The sequence below is a fragment of the Vipera berus genome (assembly GCF_964194415.1).
Source record: "Vipera berus genome assembly, chromosome: 4".
In the NCBI taxonomy this organism is placed as follows: Eukaryota; Metazoa; Chordata; class Lepidosauria; order Squamata; family Viperidae; genus Vipera; species Vipera berus.
In genome coordinates this window covers 86,750,092-86,774,500 of record NC_138206.1, presented here as the reverse complement: position 1 = coordinate 86,774,500, position 24,409 = coordinate 86,750,092, and the positions used below count along the sequence as shown (strand labels likewise).

General features: G+C 37.4%; 1 protein-coding gene across 1 annotated transcript in view; it reads left to right on the top strand.

The window, feature by feature from the left end:
* The window catches only part of AFF3 (ALF transcription elongation factor 3), a gene marked incomplete at both ends in the record, with an annotated part of 268,945 nt that overhangs the window by 238,448 nt on the left and 6,088 nt on the right, over window positions 1-24,409 (top strand). Inside the window, 5 exons of the mRNA XM_081326388.1 lie at window positions 2,675-2,873; window positions 4,228-4,355; window positions 9,575-9,638; window positions 11,597-11,733; window positions 16,754-16,825. Coding sequence (XP_081182514.1) covers window positions 2,675-2,873; window positions 4,228-4,355; window positions 9,575-9,638; window positions 11,597-11,733; window positions 16,754-16,825 — 600 coding nt within the window. The remainder of the gene's footprint in view (window positions 1-2,674; window positions 2,874-4,227; window positions 4,356-9,574; window positions 9,639-11,596; window positions 11,734-16,753; window positions 16,826-24,409) is intronic.

Genomic DNA, 24,409 nt, shown 5'->3' with positions numbered 1-24,409 from the left:
TAGTGGACTCTTTCAGTTTACTAAGTATTAGATTGGTTCCTAATTTTAGAGTTCTATGCAACTGTTCATCCTAAAACCTTAGAACAGACATGTCAAACTCGCGATGTCACGTGACGGTTTTGCCATTGCTGACAATGGGGTGGGCACAGCTTCCACATGACACATCCAGTCCGCGGGCTGGCAGTTTGACACCCCTGCCTTAGAAGAATCAGAATAAATTAAACTCATGACCTGCATGAAGAATGTCTTGTCTTCATGAATTAAAACTATTAATTAATAGATGATATGTAAGATCTTGAGGAGCTAGTGTCTGCCAGAGTGTCCAGAATGGAGTGATGAACTGATTTGATTTAATACAGTTTCCTATCTTACTGTTAATTTAGGCTACAATTTTAATGATGGTGTTGATTTACCCAGTGCTTTTTTTGTAAAAGAAAAAGGTGCCGGAACTCACACGTCATACAACCCACCTTGCCTATCCTACAAGGTTCTATCCAAAAAAGGTGCTGGAAATCCGTTCTGAGCGTTCTATGAGAAAAAAAGCCCTGGATTTACCAGAGTCCATTGCAGAGTGTTTGATTTCAGTCTTTCCTTATGTATCTGTTCCCATGGAGTACAGTCCAAAGCAGAGACCAACAAAGCCCATTCCTATTGGTAATGACACTGCATGACAGCATCTAGGAACCTCTATGTATTGCAGCTTAAATTAAGAGAGGTCACAAAATAACATGGCCATGAGATAAAGTAATTGTGTTTAGTATTATATGTGAAATCATAGCCATCAGAGAATAGCTAGCTCAGCTGTTTCTGCATAGCCTCAGTCCTAATTGCAGTAGCTAACTCAATTGAATGGGCTAGCAAGAGATCACAGTTAAAAATATAATTTGAGTGGCTTAGAAATAAAATTTGATAGTGACAGAAATATTTTCTTGGGAAAGATAAAGTATGCTTAATGGATGACAATGACAATGAAGGTGATGTAGTCTGAAGTTTGCTGTCTTCAAAATTGTCTAAAACAATTATAAAAAATCATAAAGAAAAGCCATAACCAACATTAAAAATAAGTATAAGTGAACTATTTAGCCACTATCTTGGACTATTATTTGCTTTTTACATAAATCATTTGTCATTACTTTATACATACCCATCTTGCTCTTCCCTTTCAATCTAAATAACATTAAGCAAAGCACAAAAAAGAAATTTAAAAAGTAGCCAAAGAAATAAATGACACAAATTAAAGAAAAGGGAATATAACTGTTGTGTAGTGAGTTCTTTGGAGGCAGGAAGCAAGACGAGAGGTTTCAAACAGGAACATTTCTTTATTAAGGCAAACAGGAACAGAACCGAATCAGAGGCTTCTGCGCAGCTACTTATACGGTTGGCCACTAGGCAGCAGCCAATAGGTTTAAAGGAACCCATTCCCGCCCCAAATCATCCAATGATCTTCTTGGAGACTGCATGTCTGGCTAGTCAGCGACCGTTACACAGACACTTCAATTGAACAACCTTAAGCAGCATTCAAAAGACACGTGAACACAGTTCAAGTAAAATCCTAATACATTACAATAACTAAATTTAGTTTACATCAATCTTATTTCCTAGACTTCTCTATACTTTTGTGTCTTTGCAATGCCACCCTTCTTTCCACTGTATCTGTATACCACTTTATACATTGAATTTTGTTCTTTAAACCTAATGACATTGTTTTAAGATATCTGTGCAAGAGCCAGATACAAGCAGATAATTTGTAACAGGAGTGTATTGAGAAGATTATTTGGGCTCAGGGGCTTTGGATTGCCCTAAGATGCTCCTAATACTTAGAACTAGGACTATCAGATCTGGACTAGAAAAGTCCACATATACCAGAGAGATATAAAAAATTCTCTTTGGTTCTATCCCATGGGCATCCAGATTTTTGCAGTTCAGATTTGGTATTAGAAGATTTGGTTTATTTTCTTTGTTGTCTTTGTTAACTAGGTTATTATATATTTCTGTCTCCTTGGGTTCTGTATTAATAGCAATAGCACTTAGACTTATATACTGCTTCATAGTGCTTTACAGCCCTCTCTAAGCTGTTTACAGAGTCAGCATATTGTCCCCAACAATCTAGGTCCTCATTTTACCGACCTCAGAAGGATAAAATACTGAGTCCCACCTTGAGCCGGTGAAAATTGAACTGCTGACAGTCAACAGAATTAGCTTGCAATACTGCATTCCAACCACTGTGCCATCACAACTCTTCAAGTTATTGTTATTTAAGTGCTGAGTTTACCAACTGCAGAGAAATTCTGTAAACACATATTCTGTGTTTAGTCCATGTGATTTTATAAAAAGTCACTTGTATCGGTAAAGCAGTGCTCCACAATTTAAATTTATTTTTAAAAGCCATATCTTATTTTCCAACCAACATTTAAAGCAAGTCTTCATTTCTATATAAATATTTTTATTATATATTAACCATATATTTGAAGCTTGTCCTAAAAGGAAAGGGAAGAAATGTGGTTGAATTTATCCAACAACTTTTGGTACTCATGCTAAGACCTGTTTCCAGAAAAAAAAAATTAACCAAGTTCATCTTGAAGTTACACTAAAGCTGATAATGATCATAAGATAAAAATATGTGTTCCTCATTTTGAGGGTTTTGACTGTCCATTACTGTAATTTCCATTTGTAGTTTGGCAACATCAATAAATAAAAATGAGAAAGTGCTTCAATCACCTAGTTCTCCCTTCTCTGATGCATCAAAGTATAAATTCTGTAATGATGATTTCACTTCTAGCAAGACAAATGGTAGCAACCCTTCGTCTTCTACAACCTCAAGTAGAAAACACAAGAATGAAATTAGATCATATCTACATCCTGGAGATTTCAGTGTAAGTTCTGATCACAATGTATTTAAAGTAACGTACAGTATTTAAAAATCTGTTTTGGTCATTTATAGCCCTATCCATTTAGATCAGGGATGGGGAACTATGGCTAGCTCAGGAATTCTGGGAGTTGAACTCCACAGGTCATTCCCCCTGATCTTTCTTAGCGTCCTACCCCCTTTAGAATTTGAGTATCAGGTAAGAAAACCTTTGATTCTACTGACATCCCAACTATGTATGCTAGCATTATTGTACGTATCTATATTGTGAACTGGAGAAGAGTTCATTGAAAATCGATTTTGTGAAAATTTGTCTGAGGCAATGTAATATGTATTGATATCACTTTCTCTCTGTCTCTTTTGGTAAACGTTCTCTTCTAATATTAGATTTATACTTCTACATAAAAAATCCTTTATTTGTAAAGTATCTTCAGAGGTGTTTAGCTAATAATTTTTTTCCTAATTTAGAACTTGGAGGGCTGATTAAATATGGACAAGTATATTGAACTTGCCCTATTTTGAATAGTGGTAGGACTGACCTTGTCACTTGGTTACAAGGATTGTTTATAGATATATGTCCATGAACTCTTCCTAAACTGGTACCCTCTAACTGGTGGAACTCAGCTCCCTTCATCTACAGTGAAGTTTAGAAAACAGAAGAATGGTAGTCCACCCCATGTAGAGAATATACAAATGGGGATATGCTTACATTGAAGTCTCATTTTATAAAGCCATACCTATTTCACTATGATTAATCCTATTCTTTTCTTGAGTTCAATAAAACTTAAACTTCTTTGTAACCTTGCATAGAATTGTATCCCAAAATTCATACGATTATGCTCAGGTTGTCATCTTATGCATGTATTATCTAGAACAGGGGTGTCAAACTGCCAACCCGCGGGCCAGATGCGTAATCAGGAAACCGCGCCCACCCCATTGCCAGCAATGGAGAAAAAGCTCCAATATGTTGCGCAACGTCACGTGACGTCACAAGTTTGACATGTCTGATCTAGGAGAAAGTTTTACTGAATTCAGGTACACCTCTTTTGATAGATGTATGTAGCATAGGATTCCACTGAAAGTAAGAAACAGATATATATAGGAGAGAGATCTACAAATAGATTTGGTTATTTATTTTCTCAAAATACAGTTGGAAGATTTATGAATAAATAAAAATATCCATACTGAAATGCTGTGGGTTTTTGTTGCTGTTGTTCTGAACTGTAATTGTTTGCATCCATAAAAAATACTGCATGGGCAATAGTCCCTAAATGTAATAATACTTCTAAACTTGTTTACAGTTATTTTTGGTGGCTGAATTCATGATTAGTTCCTGATTATTAATTTTACTGTTTGTTCAGAAAGCCATGTATATCAATTCAGAAAATACTCTGTACTGCAACAAGACACAGTGCCAAAAAGAACCATGGTCATCTATACTGACTGTGCCCAAAACCTGTAGGAAATCAAAACTCATAGTTAATGATGGGTAAGTCAATTGTTTCTTCTGCAGAAATCTTTCCTCCCTTCCTCCCTCCCTCCCTCCCTCCCTCCCTTCCTTCCTTCCTTTTCTTTTTCTTTTTCTTTTCTTTCTTTTTCTTTCCTTTCTCTGCTTCCAGCCTAAAATAAAATGCTCAAGGCAGTGCACATAAAAAGGGATGTGAACTTCAAATGTACCAATAGAATTGTCTTCCATGCTTATCAGAAATGCTGTGTGTCTCTGTGTACCTGCCTCTCTGTATTTGTGTCTGTCTATGTGTGTGTACATTTATTTACAGATTTAACATTGTTTTAATGACATCATCAGTTCTAGAATCATTACAACCATTGCAAAGAACTATTTTAAAAACAGTATTGGAGAAAACAAATTAAATGGCACTTATTTGCAATTGAGTAAACAGATCAAACAATTTACAAGGTGCATCTTTGTCTCTATAAGAAATCTTTGCTACAATTAAATTACTGAGATTAGGTTTGGTTTTTCTATAAGGTATTTTATTTTATTCTCCTTTTTGCTCCCACATTGTTGGAAGTCTATAAAAATGGTCTATAGAGAAATTTTCCCCCTCTTCCCTTAGTAATTCTTTTGTAACTATAATTTTAGAAACCAGGTAAATGTTTCATGTGGAGTCAGTAAATACAATACAAGCCTCACTGTGCAAAAGCCCTCTTTCTTAGAGAGAGGGAATACAACTACAGGAACAGTAAATGTATCACAGGAACAACAGTGATGAATCATAGAGTAGTAATATGACACAAGAAACAAATATAATAGAGATGAATGATAGAGCTGCATATAAGGTAAACATAAGACCCATAACATCTTCCCCTTTTCATGTTAACCAAACAACATTATGAAATTTTGGGTGAGAACCAGTAACAACACTTCCTATAGGTTGAGTCTGTTAGGTGATTGTAAATATCTGCCACTATGGGTGAAGACTGGCCCTCTTTGTACTAAGAGTTTCTCCGACCTTGCTGAGGTTGCTGGGCTCTTCTCACCACTTACTGGGATGTTCTGCCTTTGATTGCTGTCAGGTATACCGGCTCGCTCAGGACTGTTATTAGCATTGGTCTGTGGTATCAGTACTGTGCATTTCCTATTGCCAGTGGATAAGTGTGGCCCAGTAATACCAGGTGTGTCAGGCCTGTCCACTGGATAGAGAGAGTCAGGCTGCTCAGCCACACACAGAACCACACGATTGTGATGATAGTTCCATCAATGCCCAATAGATAGAAATGTGGTGCCACTTGTTGTAAACAGATACCCATTTTTCCAACGACTGGTTCCATGTAGCAGACTGGCTGAACATAATTATATGTTGATTATATTTATGCCTTATTGATCATTTATTTTATATTTCATTTGTAAAAGTTGTTAACTACCTCTATTCTGTCTAACTATGGGTTGTAATGTTTGCCAACATTCTTTATCAAAACATAATGAAATTGTTTTGCTCACTGTCCTAATGTCCTGGCCCAGTACTCGAGAAAAAAAAGAGGTTTCCAGAATCTTACTAACAGCTAGCAGAATTGGAGCCATCTGGATCTTGGTAGATATACTATTCCACAAGGCAGGTACAGTGACAAAGAAGCATCCTTTCTGGGTCCTATTAGATCAGGGGTTCCCAAGCCCTCATTGTGGACCAGCACTGGGCAGCAGCATACCAGCAACTAGGCCGCTCAAACAAGCAAAGCCCCATCCACAAGATGCCCCCCATCCATCCATGCCCCCTCTGGTCTGCGAAAAACCTTTCTCCATGGAACCAGCCCAAAAGGTTGGGGGCTGCTGCATTAGATAACATGTTTTTTTTTTATTGAAAAGTTTTAAAGTACATTTTATCTTTAACAATCCCCCCCTCCCCCCACCCCTACCTATCCCTCCCTGCCCCTCCCCCCATTTCCCCCTCCCCCCCGACTTCCCAGAGCTAAGTACAAGGTATAAAAACAAAGAACAATCATAAACATCCATATGCTAACAACAATAAACTCTTAAATCTATCGCTCTCTAGCTCATATAAGATAACTACAAGCAATATTAATATTATATATAAAAAGAAAAAAAAGAAAAAAGAAAGGAAGACTTATTCAAATGCTAAATGAAACTTTTTAGTCCCATATTTGTTCTGGATATAATCAATCCATTTTTTCCACTCCATAATAAAACGTTCTTGCGAATGATCTTTCAAATAAGCCGAGATCTTTGCCATTTCCGCCAGGTCAGAAACCTTTAGAGTCCATTCCTCTATAGTCGGCAGTTCCTCCTTCTTCCAATATTGACCTATTAAAAGTCTTGCTGCTGTAATTAAATTCAACATCAACTTAGTGTCCACAACAGTAGCATCTGTAATTATGCCCAGCAAAAACAATTGCGGACAAAACTTTATCCTTTGCTTGAAGATCTTCTGCATATTCCACCAAATTTTTATCCAAAAAGCCTTAACCTTTTTGCAAGTCCACCATATGTGAAAATATGTTGCATCTTCGCCACCACACCTCCAACATTTTGGCTGATAGTTCGGATACATACTTGCAAGCTTTTTAGGATCTAAATGCCATCTATAAAACATTTTATAAAAGTTCTCTCTTAGATTTTGAGCTTGTGTAAATTTTACGTTCCTCACCCAGATCTTTTCCCACGTATCCATTGTAATAACTTCTTGGATATTCTGGGCCCATTTTATCATACAATCTTTAACAAGTTCTGTTTCTGAATCAATTTCTATCAATGCAAGATATATCCGTTTGATATGTGCTGGACCCTGATTCCTAATTTGCTTTATCAAATTTTCGTCAGTCATTGCAAAACCAATTTTCTGATCTTCTTTCCACCTGGCCCGTAACTGAGTATACTGAAACCAAGTTTGAACAATCTTCTCATCTCGCAAGAGGTTATACGGCTTTAAACACCAGACATTTCTTTCCAAGCTTAAAATCTCCTTATACGTAGTCATGTCATGTTTGAAACCAACATTTATGTTTTCTATTGCGTGTTTTGGAATTGCCCACAACGGCATCTTGTAGTCTAACTTATGTCTATACTTCTTCCAAACTCTCAACAATGCCTGTCTTAAAATATGCACTTTAAACACATTATCTACCTTCTTATCATACAACAAATATGCATGCCAGCCAAATAACAAGTCATGGCCCTCAAGATTTAATAATCTCTCTTGTGTCAAATTAATCCAATCACTTATTCCTGATAACGCAGCAGCTTCATAATATAATTTAAGATTAGGCATTTTAAGACCACCTCTTTCACGAGTATCCTGCATAATCTTAAGTTTAACTCGTGGCCTTTTCCCTGCCCACACAAATTTATTGATACCCCGTTGCCATTCTTCCAAATTAGAATCTTTTTTAAGGACCGGTATCATTTGAAATAAAAATAGAAATTTAGGCAGGACATTCATTTTCACTGCTGCAATTCTTCCCAGCAAAGACAATTGCAATTTTTCCCAGCTCTCCATTTCTTTTTGAATTTTTCCCCATAACTTTTCATAGTTATTTTTGTATAACTTTGTATTAGAGGGTGACAAAACCACCCCCAAATATTTGACCCTTTTAACAATCTCAAATCCAGTTAATCCTTCTAAAAGGGCCTTTTGCGATACTGTCATATTTTTGGCCAGAATTTTAGTTTTTTGTGCATTAACTTTAAATCCAGAAACCTTCCCATATTGCATTATTATCTCCATCAGGTCCACAACAGAGTTTTCCGGCTGGGTCACCGTAACAACCAGATCATCTGCGAACGCTCTCAGTCTATAATCCTGATCTCTAATTTGTATACCCTTAATTCTTTCCAAATTCCGTATTTTTACCAATAATATCTCCAATGTTAAAACAAATAATAAAGGTGATAACGGACACCCTTGTCTTGTGCCCTTCTCAATATTACATACTTCAGTCAAACTATTGTTAACTATTATTCGGGCAGTTTGTTTTTGATATAATGCCCTAATTGGTTGCAAAAATTTATCCCCAAAATTCATTTTATCTAAGACTTTCATCAAAAATTGCCAATTCAATTGATCAAAAGCTTTTTCAGCATCTAAAAAAATTAGCGCCGCAGGGATCTGGTTGTTCCTTTCCAAAAACTCCATCACATCAACTATATGCCTCACATTATTTTTCATTTGCCTACCACTAATAAACCCAGTTTGATCCCCATGAATCACCTGTTGCAGAACCCTCATCAATCTGTTAGCTAACACCTTGGCAAATATCTTGTAATCTGTATTTAAAAGTGATATCGGTCTATAGTTTTTTACTTGAGTAGCATCTTGATCTTCCTTCGGAATCAAAGAGATAAAAGCAGTTCTCCAAGACGGAGGCACCTTTCCCCCTCTCTGAATTGTCTGGAACAGTTCCTTTAACGGCGATAACATGTTTAATAGAAGGAACTTGAGGCATAATTGTAGACAAAGGAGCCCTCAGATAACCCAGCCCTATACTATGAAAACATGTATTGTGTAGTTGACAATCAATACGTTGAATGTAGAATGCTTACTGAGGGCCTGGTACAATTCATTTGGTAAAGTTACAATAGCAATACCAAGATGCAACCTTAACTATAATTTTGCTGCATTCTGTACCACTTCTGTTTTTTAGTGGTCTTCAAGCCTGTGTAGAGAGAGTATAGCAATAGCACTTAGACTTATTTACTGCTTCACAGTGCTTTACAGCCCTCTCTAAGCAGTTTACAGAGTCAGCATGTTGCTCCAACTATCTGGGTCCTCATTTTACTGGAAGGATGGAAGGCTGAGTCAACCTTTCAACCTTGAGACGGTGAGAATCCTGGCAACTGGCAGGCAGCAGAAGTACCCTGCAGTACTGCATTCTTACCACTGTGCCACCACAGCTCATTTTGTAATGAGGAAAGTATTTTTAGAGATTTAACTGCAAATCTTAAATTGCAATGTAGCAATGCTATCAATTAGGCTTTTAAAAACTTTAGAATACATTTCCCATTTAAATTCAAAAAAACTTTTGCCAAAAAGAAATATTTTGCATCTTAATTATATGTTGTCTATGGTGTTTCTACATAGTTTGATACATTATGTTTGCCTAATTTTTCTACTGTTATTTGGAATCCATGAAATATTGAGCACATATTTGTTTTGGAGATACCATTAAGTAAAATGTTTTAATATACAAGGAATATATATCAGACTTAATTCTTATTCTTTCCTTTCATTCTAGACTGCACAATTTAGATTATTTTATGCAGGAAGCTAAAAGAAAAAAGCATAAAGCAGATGCAATGGTAAGAATGCTTGAATTTCTGGTTCATTATTCCACTTTATCTGTACAATAAAACTTTCTTAGGAAGACTTTACTAATAGTAATTTTTAAATCCTTCTAGCATTAACATTTGTCTTACTAGCACAGATTTAAATATAATCAAATATATAAACAATTCTCCAAGATCAATTAACAGATACATTTTAGGCAAATCAAAATTTGAGATAGTCCAATTCTTTTTTTAAAAAAATATATGGGTGTAACACTGCCTTAGTATAGCAAACCCCATTATCAAATATATAATGGGTCATTTGTAGATTAAAATGCTACAGGCCAGGCCAGGGCTAACATTCTCAGAAAGCAGTTTGATCCAACACTGATTTCTTTGAACAAGAGGAGGATTGAACACTATTTCCAAACCCTCAGTTTGTTCCATAAGCCAGAGTTCCCCAACCTTTCCGGCTTTGCGGCCCGGTGGGGGAGAGGGGCAGGGGAAGGGGAAGAGAGAATGATGGGCATGTGAGCCCGCTGCTCACACAAATGGAGTACACAGTCATGCACTTGCCTGCTGCTCATGCAAGTGGGGATGCATGCATATGCATATGCACATGCACTTGCCTGCCACTTCCATGGCCCAATTCTAAACGGCTCAAGGCCCGATAGTGGTCTGTGGCCCAGGGGTTGGTGGTTGGGGACCCCTGCCATAAGCAATTGTGTATTCCTCCTCCTCCCCTTGAATAGTTGCAAAAATATCTTGCTTTCGGGAAAGCTTGCAAGGGGAATTTGCAATAATCACCTTCCCCTTTCATTCATGAAAACCTCTGCTAAACTCCCTAGCCATTTTTGAATGCAACAACAGCATTGGGTACCCCCACTGGGTATAGCCTGCAAGCTTCTCCTGATATCAGTGGGCCTTGATTTAATAATGCTAAACATGTATTCAGTACAATGTACATGGGAGAATTTCTTCCAGCTCTAGAAGAAGGAGACAATGGCAATTTTCCCCACTTTTGGGGGAAAAAACCAAACATGCCAAGAACATGTTTGCATGAATTTGTCCACACAGTTGCCAGGAGTCAAAACACTGACTCTCTCTCTCATACACACAGACTCACTCTCTCTTACACACACACACACAGAGAGAGAGACAGAATAAAATGATTACTAATTAAATTAGAGATTTACTCTGAATTTTGTGCCCAAACCATATATATAAGATCACATTTTTATAGTCGTATTTCTCTTTGCATTTATTTATTTTGACCACTCCTATCTATATTTCCCTGTTTCATTTGTATATGCTACAGATCAGCTTGGTTGCATTGGTGTATACTTCATATTTCACCATATCAAGGCCTGAATTTGGTTTGCTTTTTTCATGATGTGCCTTACTGAACTAAAGATTAAAGATACCTTCAAATGAAGCACTTCTCCTGCAAACATTTTCCATGCAGTTCTCTTGGTAGCATTACAGAATTGTAATGCTGTCATCCAGGGCATGTGACATCCCAGTCTATCCAAGAGCTCTGGAATTTGCAAATGGTCTCACAGCTGACTGCTTAACCATCAAAGTTAGTTAGGGGCTGCCACCTCCTGGATCTTGATATGTTATAAAATTAGTAATTGACTAGATATTCCTATCTTCTCTGCTGAGAAACTTACCAGCTTCAGATCTAGAATTTTAAATTCTAGTTGAAAGTTAGCCTAAAATACTCTCTTGTTCTGAAGCTGAAATAGTAGTTTCTTGGTTCAAACTAAATTAGGTTAAGTAGACACTTTGTGACTTAGCAAGTACCTTGAGAGCAAAAATCTTATACAAATCTTAAAATAATCCAAACTAAACCAAAGAGCCTTTTTTATTTGCCAACATAAATATTCTGCCTCTTTATATAGAAGACATTAATAAGAACTCATTACTGCTCTAGCATAGATACAAATATATTATTTTGTCATGTTTTTCCTGCTGGTTTTATTTTGAAGGTGGAAAAATTTGGCAAGGCACTGAATTATGCTGAAGCTGCATTATCATTTATTGAGTGTGGAAATGCCATGGAACAAGGACCCATGGAATCAAAGTCTCCGTACACAATGTATGCAGAAACTGTGGAGCTCATCAGGTACGCCTCTGACAGTACTCCAACAATTGACTGACTCTCACGCTTATGCAGTATATAGGTAGTCGTCAACTTTTGACTAGTCTCTTAACAACTATCCAAAGTTATGACAGACAACCAAAAGCTACTTAAAACCCATTTTTGAACTTTAAATGGCTGCACTCCATCCCACAATCACTGTATTTTAGGCACTTGGCAACCAGTTCATCTTTACAGTCATTTGCAGCATCCTCCTATTTGTACGAATTTTAGCAAATGAAGTCACACATGGTGGTTTCATTTATCCCCCGAAATACAACCAGAGACTTCCCTTATTTCTTCTTTATTTCTTCTTCTTAACAATTTTCCTGCAACGTTGTGAGGAATTGATCCTCATTGCAAATAATGAAATACCTTGTAGCTTACCTGTTTATTACTGTACAATGTTATTCAATATTTATCAACCCTTATATTTTTCTGGGAGGGAGGACTAGTGATCTTAAAAAAAACAGTATAGACAGAATTATGCGAGGCTTCCTCACCTCCATCCTTCTGCTCCAGTATGGTCACAATACAGTAAAAGTAAAATAATTCAGAAATATTATTGGATATTGTCTGTATTGACAGAAGGAAAAAATAACCTTCTGTACTGTATTCTTTGGGCAAAAATGATTTGGGAACATTCTCTAATATATGAAATAAAGCAAAATTTTACTTTTATTTACTGGGCCTTGTATATTATCACTCGGTATGCTGATCCAACCCAATAAGCCTCTGAGCTGCTTACATTTCCTTTCCATGTCAAAGGATTCAAGTACAAGCATGGTATAAGAAAATAGTAAACAATAATACAGAATAACAACAACAACAACAACAATAACTACTGAAGGAATCAAGATGTCCTATGTAAATAACATCAAGAGTCTTGATGAAAACGATCATTACAAATACCTGGGCATCCTTCAAGATGACAACATTAGCCCCACTGAAGTCAAGAAAAAGATTAGAAATGAAAACATCAAGAAAGTGAAAAAGATCTTAAAGTCCAAACTCAATGGAAGAAATTCTATCAAGGCAAATAATACTTGTCCAATTCCAGTCATTAGATACACAGCTGGAATAGTGGACTGGACTCAAACATAAGGCCCTGGATAGGAAGACCAGAAAAATAATGACAATGAATCTTCCCTTCATCCATGTAGTGATGTTGACAGACTTTACTTACCAAAGAAAATAGGTGGTCATGGAATATTGTAAATACATCATACAGCTGAAGAAGAAGAAAAAGGGCATTGGAAGAATATCTGAAGGATAGTGAAGAAGATGCAATGAAGCTAGTATACCAGGAAATCCTACTGAGAGCTGGAGAGACCAAACCAGGGCTTTTTTTTGTCATAGAATGCACAGGAACAGAGTTCCGGCACCTTTTTTGGATGGATTTTTCCATAGTTGCATTTGTTTCCTATTGTTTCCCTTCCTATCTTCGTTTGTTTTTGAAAATGTCCCACTAGAGGTATGGTGTGAGCGGGGTCCCCTCCGGCACTGTCTGCCTCCTCTAGGAGGAGCATGAGGCACTGGAACACCACAGCCAAAGCATGGCTTGATTGGTTGGGTCGGACCATGTGGTGTGGAAGCCGATGGTGGCGGTAGGAGACACATAAACATGGAGGCCATCTTTCACAAGAGAGTGAATGAGCCTTTTGCCTTCCCTTACAGAAGGTGGTAAAGGAAAATAAATAAAGGTTATTCTTTTATAAATTGTATAAAATGTAACACCAATGAATTGTATCAAATGTAACACCAAGATGTGAGGCTATCTATTTCCTGCTGAGACAGAGGACTCACAAATGGTAATCAACGAAGGGTTTTTTTTGAAATGTTAAAAAGCTTCAAAGAAGATAGGAACATCCCAAGGTTACAAGTAAACAAGATAAGATAGTGACGGATGTAAGGAAGTTGTTACAATAAGTCTATTGTATTTGTTATACAAGAAAGTATAAATGCCTGGTTTGAAACTTGCTCAGTGCGCTCTTTGAGCCCAATCCAATTTGGGAAGGGTCTAAGAGGCCGCGTTTGCAAACGCTTTCTTTATAATTTTCAATTTTCTTTTCAATAAATCTTGTTAACCCGACTTGTCTTCGAGTTGTGAGTATAAAATTTTGGGTTTTTAAATCTCACAGTGGGGTGTGAGGTTAAAAAGAGGCGAAGCGAGAGGAAAGAAAGGCGGCTGACGTGGAAGCTTGCCCGACAGCAAAACTTTGCTGTTTCAGTTCCTTGGGTAGTTCAAAGGCTGGGATGTCTATGAAAATCTGTTTTTAGTCTTTTATACTTTATATTCAAACTGCAGAGGGGAAGAATAAGAATAAAGCCAATGTCTTGTGATTTGGAGGTATTGTTATTATTAATAATATATATTAATTATGTATTGGTCAGGTTTAAAGGTAGACCTACAGTATGAGGTTTAATCAGATCTATTTATTAAATTGAGTTTAACTTAAAGGTAAATTAAAAGTAATCTGTTCACTGACAAAGTTTCAACTTTAATTTGTTTCAAGTCAATATCCATATTAAACTCCAAATGTAATTTTTTCCACCTTGTTTGACAACTTTTTAAAAATAATTCAATCTTTTACAAGCAACCAAATTTTGTTTTATTGGGCCAATTGCATTCCACATAGAAAGCTGACATTTCCACCCATTAAACTAAATGGGTATGCCAGTGGTAAATGTCCCAAAAGATTAATAAAATGCCTTCTTGTAATTTAAAACCACACAGTGCATGATAACATTAATAGTATTAACTTACCTTGAACAAAATCCTAGTCTGTTGGATACACTGAAAATTGAAGGTTTTTTTTTTTCAACTACAAAGGTAAACATTGCAGGGTAGGCAAGGTGGGTTGTATAACGTGAGTCCCGGCACCTTTTTTTTTTTGTTTTACAAAAAAAGCACTGGACCAAACTAACCTAATAAAGACCAAATGAAGAACAGAAAAGCAGCATGGGAAAACAAAGCATTACTTGCCCAGTGTATTAAAAAAATAGCAGGGAGAGCAGATGATAACAAGACCTGGCAATGAAAGAGACAGAAGGACTAATTCTGACAACACAAGACCAAGCTTTAAGAACAAATGCATTGAGCCAGAATTGAGAAGACAGCAAGAGACAGCAAAGAAACCTCTGCAAAGAAGCTGAACAAACATTGAACCATTTGGTTAGCTGCTGCAAGAAGATAGCACAGACTGACTACAAAAAATGGCATGACAAAGTAGCAACAAAAGTGCATTGGAAGAGCTGCAAAAAATACCATTTGCCTGCAAGCAAGTACTGGTGGGACCATAAAATAGAGAAACTAATAGAAAATGAAGAAGCTAAAGTGCTCTGGGACTTTAGAATTCAAATAGACAGGCATCTGCCCCATAACACCCCAGAGTTAAAATTCGTTGATAAGACAAAAAAGTCTTGCTAGTGGATGTGGCAAAACCTGAAGATAGCAGAACAGAAGAGAAAAAGATAACAAGATAACTGTAATGTATTGGCCTTATCTGTGTAATTCACTTGCTTTATGTCTGACTGGTTGCTTAATGGCTGACCTACTTTCTCTGTGTTATGTAACGGTTGCTTTGCTGAGCTAGTTTGCTGTCTCCAGTCTGTTAAGTAGGTTTGGGGCGGGAAACTGCTACTTTAAACCTATTGGTCGCCGCCTAGAGGCCAACCGTATAAATAGCTGTGCGACTATGGCAAAAGAAAATAAACATAGGGCCAATAATTGTAGGTTACTTGAGTGCAATTCCACAACAATTGGAGCACCTTTTGAATGCCACTGGCATTGTCAAAATCATCATCAGTCAGTTGCAAAAGGCAGCTTTGCTCAGAACAGCTTACATCCTATAATGATACCTTTATCATCAAGGAACCACATCTGCATATCTTTGATCTTTGGGAAGGACTCTTTAGGTGGACAAAAATGCCAAATCTAGTCTGAATATCTGGCTGACCATGCAATCAACCATATTATTGAAGAAGAAAATCAAGAGTGCCAAGAACAAAGCAAACGATTTCAAGGGTGGGGGTTTCCAACTTATACTAGATCCCTCCTAACCGTGATTTAATTATTTAACTGGGTTATTTTTTTAGTTTTAAACCTCTGTTATTCACCTAGAGTCACTGCTGTGGCCATGTAAATAGTTTATATAAATAAATACCACTAGAAAATCTAACAAAAATATGAAAACAGGAAAAAAATCTGCAAAAATTGATCTTTAGAAGTGTTGTCCATTTGTTTATTTATGTATTTAAAGATATAAAAGGAGAAGCCACAAAGATGTTCATCAGAAAAATATTTCACATTTGAACTAAACTCACAAGGATACATATTTGTAGTATGTTTGCAATGCAAGGAGGGATATAAATGAGATGGAACATTGTAGTAAAAAAAAGGTTAAATACAGAAGGGGGGACTTGAACCTCATGAGCTTTGAGAACCTTTGAAGTGAATGAAAGAATGAGACCATCTAGTACAGTGTCATGCAAAATACTGTAAATGATGACCATTATAAAGCATTTTAATTAATCAGTAATAAGTCACTTTGAGAATTGGAGCTAACTGAAAGAAATGATCAAAAGTGATGACATTAATATAAACCAAATAAATAAATAAATAAATAAATAAATAAATAAATAAATAAATAAATAAATAAATAAATAAATAATGGGGAAAAACCAGGAAGGTAAGAAGTTGATAGTCAAGGAAAAGAAGAATAAACAGCGCAGGGGTTATTCATCTAAGCTTCATAAGGGAAAAGACTTTGCTATGGTTTGTTAAAGCTGGCAGGCAGACAGACCCAGTATTTTTAAAGAGTTCCCACTGAAAGGAAACAAGAGGGGGATATGATAATGAAATTGATTAGCTGTGACAAGTAAAGGTTGCAATTCTATGTACCCTTAGGTAAACTTGAGTCCCACTGAGCTATAAAATGTTTCATATTTATTTGTTTGTTTGCTTGCTTGCTTGCTTTCCTGACTTTGTTCTCCATCTTTGCAGATATGCTGTGAGACTAAAAACCCACTCAGGTTCCAGTATGACATCAGAAGAAAAACAATTAACAGCATTATGGTAAGTAAATTAATAATAATAATAATAATAATAATAATAATAATAATAATAATAATAATAATAATAATAATAATAATAATAATAATAATAATAATAATAATAAAAGTTGGAAGGGACCTTGGAGGTCATCTAGTCCAACCCCCTGCTCAGGCAGGAAACCTTATACCATTTCAGGCAAATGGCTGTCCAGTCTCTTCTTAAAAACCTCCAGTGTTGGAGCATTCACCACCTCTGGAGCAGGTTGTTCCACTGGTTAATTGTTCTAACTGTCAGGAAGTTTCTCCTTAGTTCTAGGTTGCTTCTCTCCTTGACTAGTTTCCATCCGTTGCTTCTTGTCCTGCTTTCAGGTGCTTTGGAGAATAGCTTGACTCCCTCTTCTTTGTGGTAGCCCCTGAGATATTGGAACACTGCTATCATGTCACCCCTCACCCTTCTCTTCATTAAACTACACATACCCAATTCCAGCAACCGTTCCCTATATGTTTTAGCCTCCAGCCCCCTAATCATCTTTGTTGCTCTTCTCTGTACCCTTTCTAGAGTCTCGACATCTTTTTTACATCATGGTGACCAAAACTGGATGCAGTATTCCAGGTGTGGCCTTACCAAAGCATTGTAAAGTGGTATTAGTACTTCACTTGATCTTGATTCTATCCCTCTGTTAATGCAGTCTAGCACTGTGTTGGCTTTTTTGGCAGCTGCAGCACACTGCTGGCTCATATTGAAGTGATTGTCTACTAGTACTTCGAGATCCCTCTCACAGTTACTACTATTGAGCAAGGTACCACCTATACTATACCTGTGCATTTGATTTTTCCTGCCTAAATGTAGAACCTTACTTTTTTCACCATTGAATTTCATTTTGTTAGATAGTGCCCAGTGTTCGAGTCTGTCCAGATCCTTCTGTATCTTAAGCCTATCTTCTGGAGTATTGGCTATTCCTGCCAGCTTGGTGTCATCTGCAAATTTGATGAGTTCCCCATCTATCCCCTCATCCAAGTTGTTAATGAAGATATTGAAGAGCACTGGGCCCAGAACAGAGCCCTGGGGTACCCCACTACACACTTCCTTCCATGTAGATGCAGTTCCATTGAGGACCACATGCTGAGTACGGCCTGTCAGCCAGCTACGAATCCATCTGGTGGTGATACTGTCTAATCCACATTTTTCTATCTTATCAAGTAGTAGGTTGTGATCTACTTTATCAAATGCCTTACTGAAGTATTATATCTACAGCATTCCTCTGGTCCACTAATTTTGTCACTTGGTCAAAGAATGTAATAAGATTTGTCTGGCATGATCTGTTTTTGACAAACCCATGTTGACTTTTAGTGATGACTTTGTTTGCATCAAGGTGTTCGCTGATTTGTTGTTTGATTATCATTTCCAGAATCTTCCCAGGTATTGAGGTCAGGCTGATAGGTCTGTAGTTTCCTGGATCTATTTTTTCCCCTTTTTTGAATATGGAAACTACATCAGCTCTCTTCCAGTCCTTTGGTAGTTCCCCAGTGCTCCAGGATCTATGAAAAATATAGTTCAGTGGTTCTGAGATCACGTCTGCCAGTTCCTTGAGAACTTTGGGGTGTAATCCATCTGGCCCTGGTGATTTGAACTCGTCTAGGCTGGACAGGTGTTCACTTACCATTTTTTTGCCTATCTTAACTTGCGTTTCTATTCTGTTTTTTATGGCACTGGTTTGGGTAGGTTGGACTGTTTTTCCCCTTTGTGTAAAGACAGATGCAAAAAATGAATTAAATAGTTCTGCTTTCTCCCTATTGCTTGTCACCTTCTTGCCACTTTCCCCCACTAATGGACCAATCATTTCCTTAACTTTTTTCTTGTTTTTTATGTTGAAAGAAGCATTTTTTGTTATTTTTTACTTTGGTCGCAAGCCTTAGTTCATTTTGAGCCTTAGCTTTCCTCACTTCATCTTTGCAGGCACGGGCTATTTGCTGATATTCTGACTTAGTTATGTGCCCCTCTTTCCAATTCTTATACTTGTCCTTTTTATCTTTCAATTTATCAGAGAGTTCTTTATTCAGCCATGCTGGTTTCTTTTGAGAGCTGTTATTTTTCTTCTTTGTTGGTATTGTACTAGACTGGGCCTTTATTATCTCACTTTTCAAAATTTCCCAAGCTTCTTGAGTTGTTTTCCCCTTTAGGATTCTCATCCATGGAATTCTTCCCATGGTCTCTCTAAGTTTATTGAAATTAGCTCTTTTAAAGCCCAAGACTCTAGTTTGGCTGTGTTCTATTGCTTGTGCCTCCAGAATGTTGAATTCCAATATTGCATGATCACTTCCCCCCAAGGTTCCTGTGGCTTCGACACCTTCTATCATTTCATCTCTGTTTGTGAGAATTAAATCCAATATGGCTAATCCCCTAGTTCCCTTCTCTACTTTTTGGGAGAGAAAGTTGTCTGCTAGGTTTGACAGGAATCTGTTTGATCTTCCACTTGGTGCAGAGTTTGTCTCCCAGTTGATATCAGGGTAATTAAAGTCCCCCATTACTATTGTGATGTGCTTCTTACATACCTTAGTTAGCTGACTAGCAAAAAGTTCATCTATTTCCTCTGCTTGGTTGGGCGGCCTATAGTATACACCTATGGCAATGTAATTTTTTCCCCTTTTATATTGACCCAAATGCTTTCAAGTTTACAGTTTTCATCATTGTTGTGCTCTATTTCTGTAGAGATAAAGTTATTTCTTATATATAGAGCAACTCCTCTTCCTCTTTTGTTTAGTCTCTTTCTTTTAAATAGTTTAAATCCCTCTAGCTGTGTGTTCCATTTGTAGTTTTCGTCCCACCATGTTTCCGTAATGGCAACAATATCATATCTGCCCTCATTTACCTGAATTTCTAGTTCACCCTGCTTACTGTTCATACTCTGTGCATTAGTGTATAGACATTTGAGTCCTTTATGACTGACCCTGTGTTTACTTGCTGCATAACTTGTGTGGTGCCTGGCTTCCCCTATTTTCTTAGATTGCCGGGGACAGTGATGTTCTGTATCAATTAACTCACTATCCCCATTATTTAGTTTAAATGTTCCTCCAAAAAAGCTGTGATTTTATTGCCAAGTAACTCAGTCACTTTCTTGGATGGATGAAGACCATCTCTTTTATACATTTTTTTCATTGGACCAGCTACAGACATCATGACTAATATAACCAAAGCCTTCTCCTTTACACCACTCCTTTAGCCACATATTAAATTCTGCTATACACTGGCCTTTTCCATTTTGCTCCTTATACACTGGTAAAACCTCTGAAAAAGTAAGCCTACAGCCTATTCTGCTAAGTTCCTGCTAAATTAAAATGTATTCAAAACTTTTTCAATTATTCAATCCTTAAAATGGAACGTTATAATAATTAAGCAAGTAATACCAGATTTCACATTGCCTTTTGTCAGGTACTGTTATATAAATTTACAACCATCACCTTTAAATTGAGCCCAGAAACATTGCTATTTCATGCAACATGCAGATTATTGTAATATTAACATCCGTCTAGCATTTTTATAGGGACGCGGTGGCTCAGTGGGTTAGGACGCTGAGCTTGTCGATCTGAAGGTCGGCAGTTTGGCGGGTCGAATCCCGAGTGCCGCGTAACAGAGTGAGCGCCTGTTACTTGTCCCAGCTTCTGCCAACCTAGCAGTTCGAAAGCATGTAAAAATGCAAGTAGAAAAATAGGGACCACTCCGGTGGGAAGGTAACAGCGTTCCGTGCGCCTCTGGCGTCTAGTCATGCCGGCCACATGACCACGGAGACGTCCTCGGACAAGCGCTGGCTCTTCGGCTTTGAAACAGAGATGAGTACCGGCCCCTAGAGTCGGAAACGACTAGCACGCACGTGCGGGGGAACCTTTACCTTTACTAGCATTTTTATAGAATATTTAAGACATCTATAGTTTTAAGCCGGGGCTTTTCAACCAGTGGTATGGGTACCACCTGTGGTACATTGGCACCTGGCAGGTGGTACGTGACCATCCTAGAAAAGTGGTAACGGAGGAGGAAAATGAGCTGAACTGGTGGCAGTACCACACAAGCCTGAGCGAGAGATGGCTGGAGCTGCAGATCTGTCAGGGCTCAGCAGAACACCAGGATCAGTGCCGGGCTCCAGCTGGAGCTCGGCACTGATTCCGGTGCTTCTGCTGAGCCCAGAAGAAGCACCGATCAGCTGGAATGTTGCAGCATCTCCAGGGTCTTGTGATTTACATTCAGATGCTTGGCAACTGATTCATATTTATGATGGTCACAGTGTCCCAGGGTTATGTGAAGTGACCAAAACCTGCTGCAACCACCCAGCAGAGGGGGGGGGAATAAAAACCAAACACCTCCCACCCCACCCCCACTGCCAATCTTCAACAGAAATTCTCACAACAATGAAAACCTCGGACAGGAGGAAGAGCACCGCCAGGCAGGCAGGCAGGTGTCTTGCTCGGCTGTGGCTTGGGGGACACTTTTTTCAGTGCCATTGTAACTTCAAACAATCACTAAGCAAACTGTTGTAAATCGAGGACTACCTGTACTTCATCACTTTTTTCCTTTTTTTTTCTGGTCATCAAGTTTTTGACACCTTGCTAGGCAACTGGTGGTACTCGGATGTTGCCATATCCTAAAAGTGGTACAATGGGTGAAAAGGTTGAAAAGCCCTGTTTTAAGCAATCCATCTGGCTGGTATTAATATATTGGTTATGTTTTAGACTAGCTGAGTGTTTTTATAAACAGTCCCATGTCTATATTACAGAAGTTTTGTCTTAGTGCAAAATTGAGATTGGTTTTTATAAATAGGAGTGAAATTGGTTTGACATCCTTAACTAGTCAGTAATCTTCCTTTAAAAGAAATTTACAACCTACAATAGACTCTTTTATTTGGCATAGAAAGGTCTTTCAGTTTATCCCTGCTTATCTCATTTGAAATCTTAAAGATTAATAAATACTTTCTTTTTCTTTCCTATAATATCTTCCATGTTTCTAAGGAGCAATGTTAGTAACATAACGTCATTCAACTTTAAACTCCTATTTTCCCATAAATTAAAAAAAATTCTCAGTGTTAATTAATTCTGTAAATAACTGCTAATTGCCCATTGTGGATTCTGAGTGGCATGCTTTCTGGTGAGTAAGCAGACGATTCAGTAGGAGGACTATAAGTCAGTAGACTGCCAGAAGTAAGCATCCTGAGACAGTGAGCATGAAGAGCAAGCAGAAGTTCCCAGTATACCAGGGAAGTTCTAGTGTCATTAATAAATTTTCAGTCTAAGTTATCAACATACAGCTATTCTGAAAGTTTGACAAGGGAACAATATGACATACAAATCAAAAGAAGTAGATCCTACATTGGGAATTGACAGAGGACACAAATTTTAATAAGGAAAAAAAAACCAAAAGTGTAAGGCCAGTGGACAAGAGTTAGAAAAAAAACACCTTTAAATATAAGTAGTCCTCGATTTACGACCACAATTGAACCCAAAATTTCTGTTGCTAAGCAAAACAGTTGTTAAGTGAGTTTTGCCCCATTTTGCCACAGTTGTTAAGTGAATCATTGCAGTTAAGTTAATGACATGGTTGTTAAGTGAATCTGGGTTCCCCATTGATTTTGCTTGTTGGTAGGTTGCAAAAGGTGAACACAAGACTCTGAGACAGGCAACTATCATAAGTATGAGTCAGTTACCAAGCATCTGAATTTTGATTATGTGACCAAGGGGATGCTGCAATGGTTATAAGTGTGAAAAACGGTCATAAGTCACTTTTTCAGTGCTGTTGTAACTTTGATCTCTAAAGTAATTGTTGTAAATTGGGGACTACCTGTACCTCAAAGCAGAAACAAGCCATAAACCTTCAGGAGAGGGGGAAAAGGAAGCAATAGAACAAAGGGAAATAGATCCTGGGGATAGAAGGAAAACAGCTGGGCCTTATAAGAAGAATGAGAGCCAGTTTGGTCAAGTGGTTAAGGCACCAGGCTAGAAGCCGGGAAACTATGAGTTTTAGGCATGAAAGTTGACTAGATGACTTTGGGCCAGTCACTTTCTCTTAGCCCACCTCACCTTACAGGGTTGTTGCTGTGGGGGAAATAGTAGGAGGAACGACTATTGTGTGTGTTCCTCACTTGAGTTGTTTATAAAAATAATAAAGGTGGGATATAAAAAAATAAAGTAAATAAATAAAAATAAGAGAAGATATTTGATGGCTTACTACTATAGTATTTGGAATGAAATCCTTCCTATCCATTGAAACAGACTCAAAAAAACCTCTACATTCTGCAAACAAATGGCTGACTGTACAATGATATCAGATACTGTATTTTGTTTCAGGATCTAAATAACCTGGCTAAAGAATTATTCAATTAAGGGACCTTTAATCTTAATCTAGTGGAGCTGAAAATCTACATGTAAAAGTCTCAGACAAAAACTTGTGTGCTGCAAAAATGGAAATATTCTAATGAAATCACTGTCTGAAAAATCATAAAGAATATTGGCTCATAAAATTATATTTTATTTATTTTACTACATGTGTGTGCTGTCCCACATTACTGATAGTTTATAACAATAAAACACATCATAAAAGCATCATAAACTTAAAATAATAGAAAATATTTTACCAAGACACAAATAACCACAAAAAACATAACTACCAAAGGTCATATTTGTCATTCCTATTAGTGTGTCTTTCAAAGGCCAAACAAAATATTCTCTTCATGTAAATAAAATCAAGGATTCCATTCTGACTCTAGGGAAGGAAAATTCTACAAAGACAGGAGAAAAGCCTGGCTCTGCACTTCTGGTCCCCAGACTAAAAGAGCGGATCCGAAGCTTACCTTCCCAAGTACACTCATAGAATGGGAAAAGTTTACTTAGAGAAGATGGTCCCTCAAAAATCAAAGATGCAGCCAATAAAGAGATTTATTGCTAAGTACATTGATTTGTGCTTAGAGTACAAGTATCCTTCTTCTTCGGAGAAGGGCGGGATATAAATGGGATTAAAATAAAATAAAATAAAATAAAATAAATATGTGATTACAAGCTCTTTGAATTGTTCTGGAAAACTACTGGTGGCCTGGGCAGCTCTTACAGAATCATGTGACTTTGTTAAACTGGGACCAACCCATTAACAGATGGGATGCTGAAGTATAGACCAACTGCAGCTTTGAGTAGTCTTCAGAGGCAGTCCCAATAGACAACATTATAGTAACCCAACTGTAATGTATAATTAAGGTGATGACAACATGAATAATTGTCTCTGGAGCATTCTCTTCCAGAAATAGCTGCATCTGGTACACCACCATAGCAGTTAAGGAGAATTCTCAGATCTTTGAACAGCTTTTTAGGGGATTCCAAATAGAATCTGTGCATCCATAGTATGCAAGCAGAAAGTGTCTATTGAAAGTCCTTCCTGGTAAGATGTCCAATAGAGGGATATGGAAGCAGGCATTTTCTGTAGAAATCCCCCTCCTTTGAAACAACTTGCCACCAGAAACAAAAGCAGTTTTTCAGAAGTTTGTTAAAAACTGGTTGTTCTGTAACCAGAGGAATAGACAATTGATATCTGAGTAATTTGTGGCCTCATTTTATGTATTATTTCTATCTATTG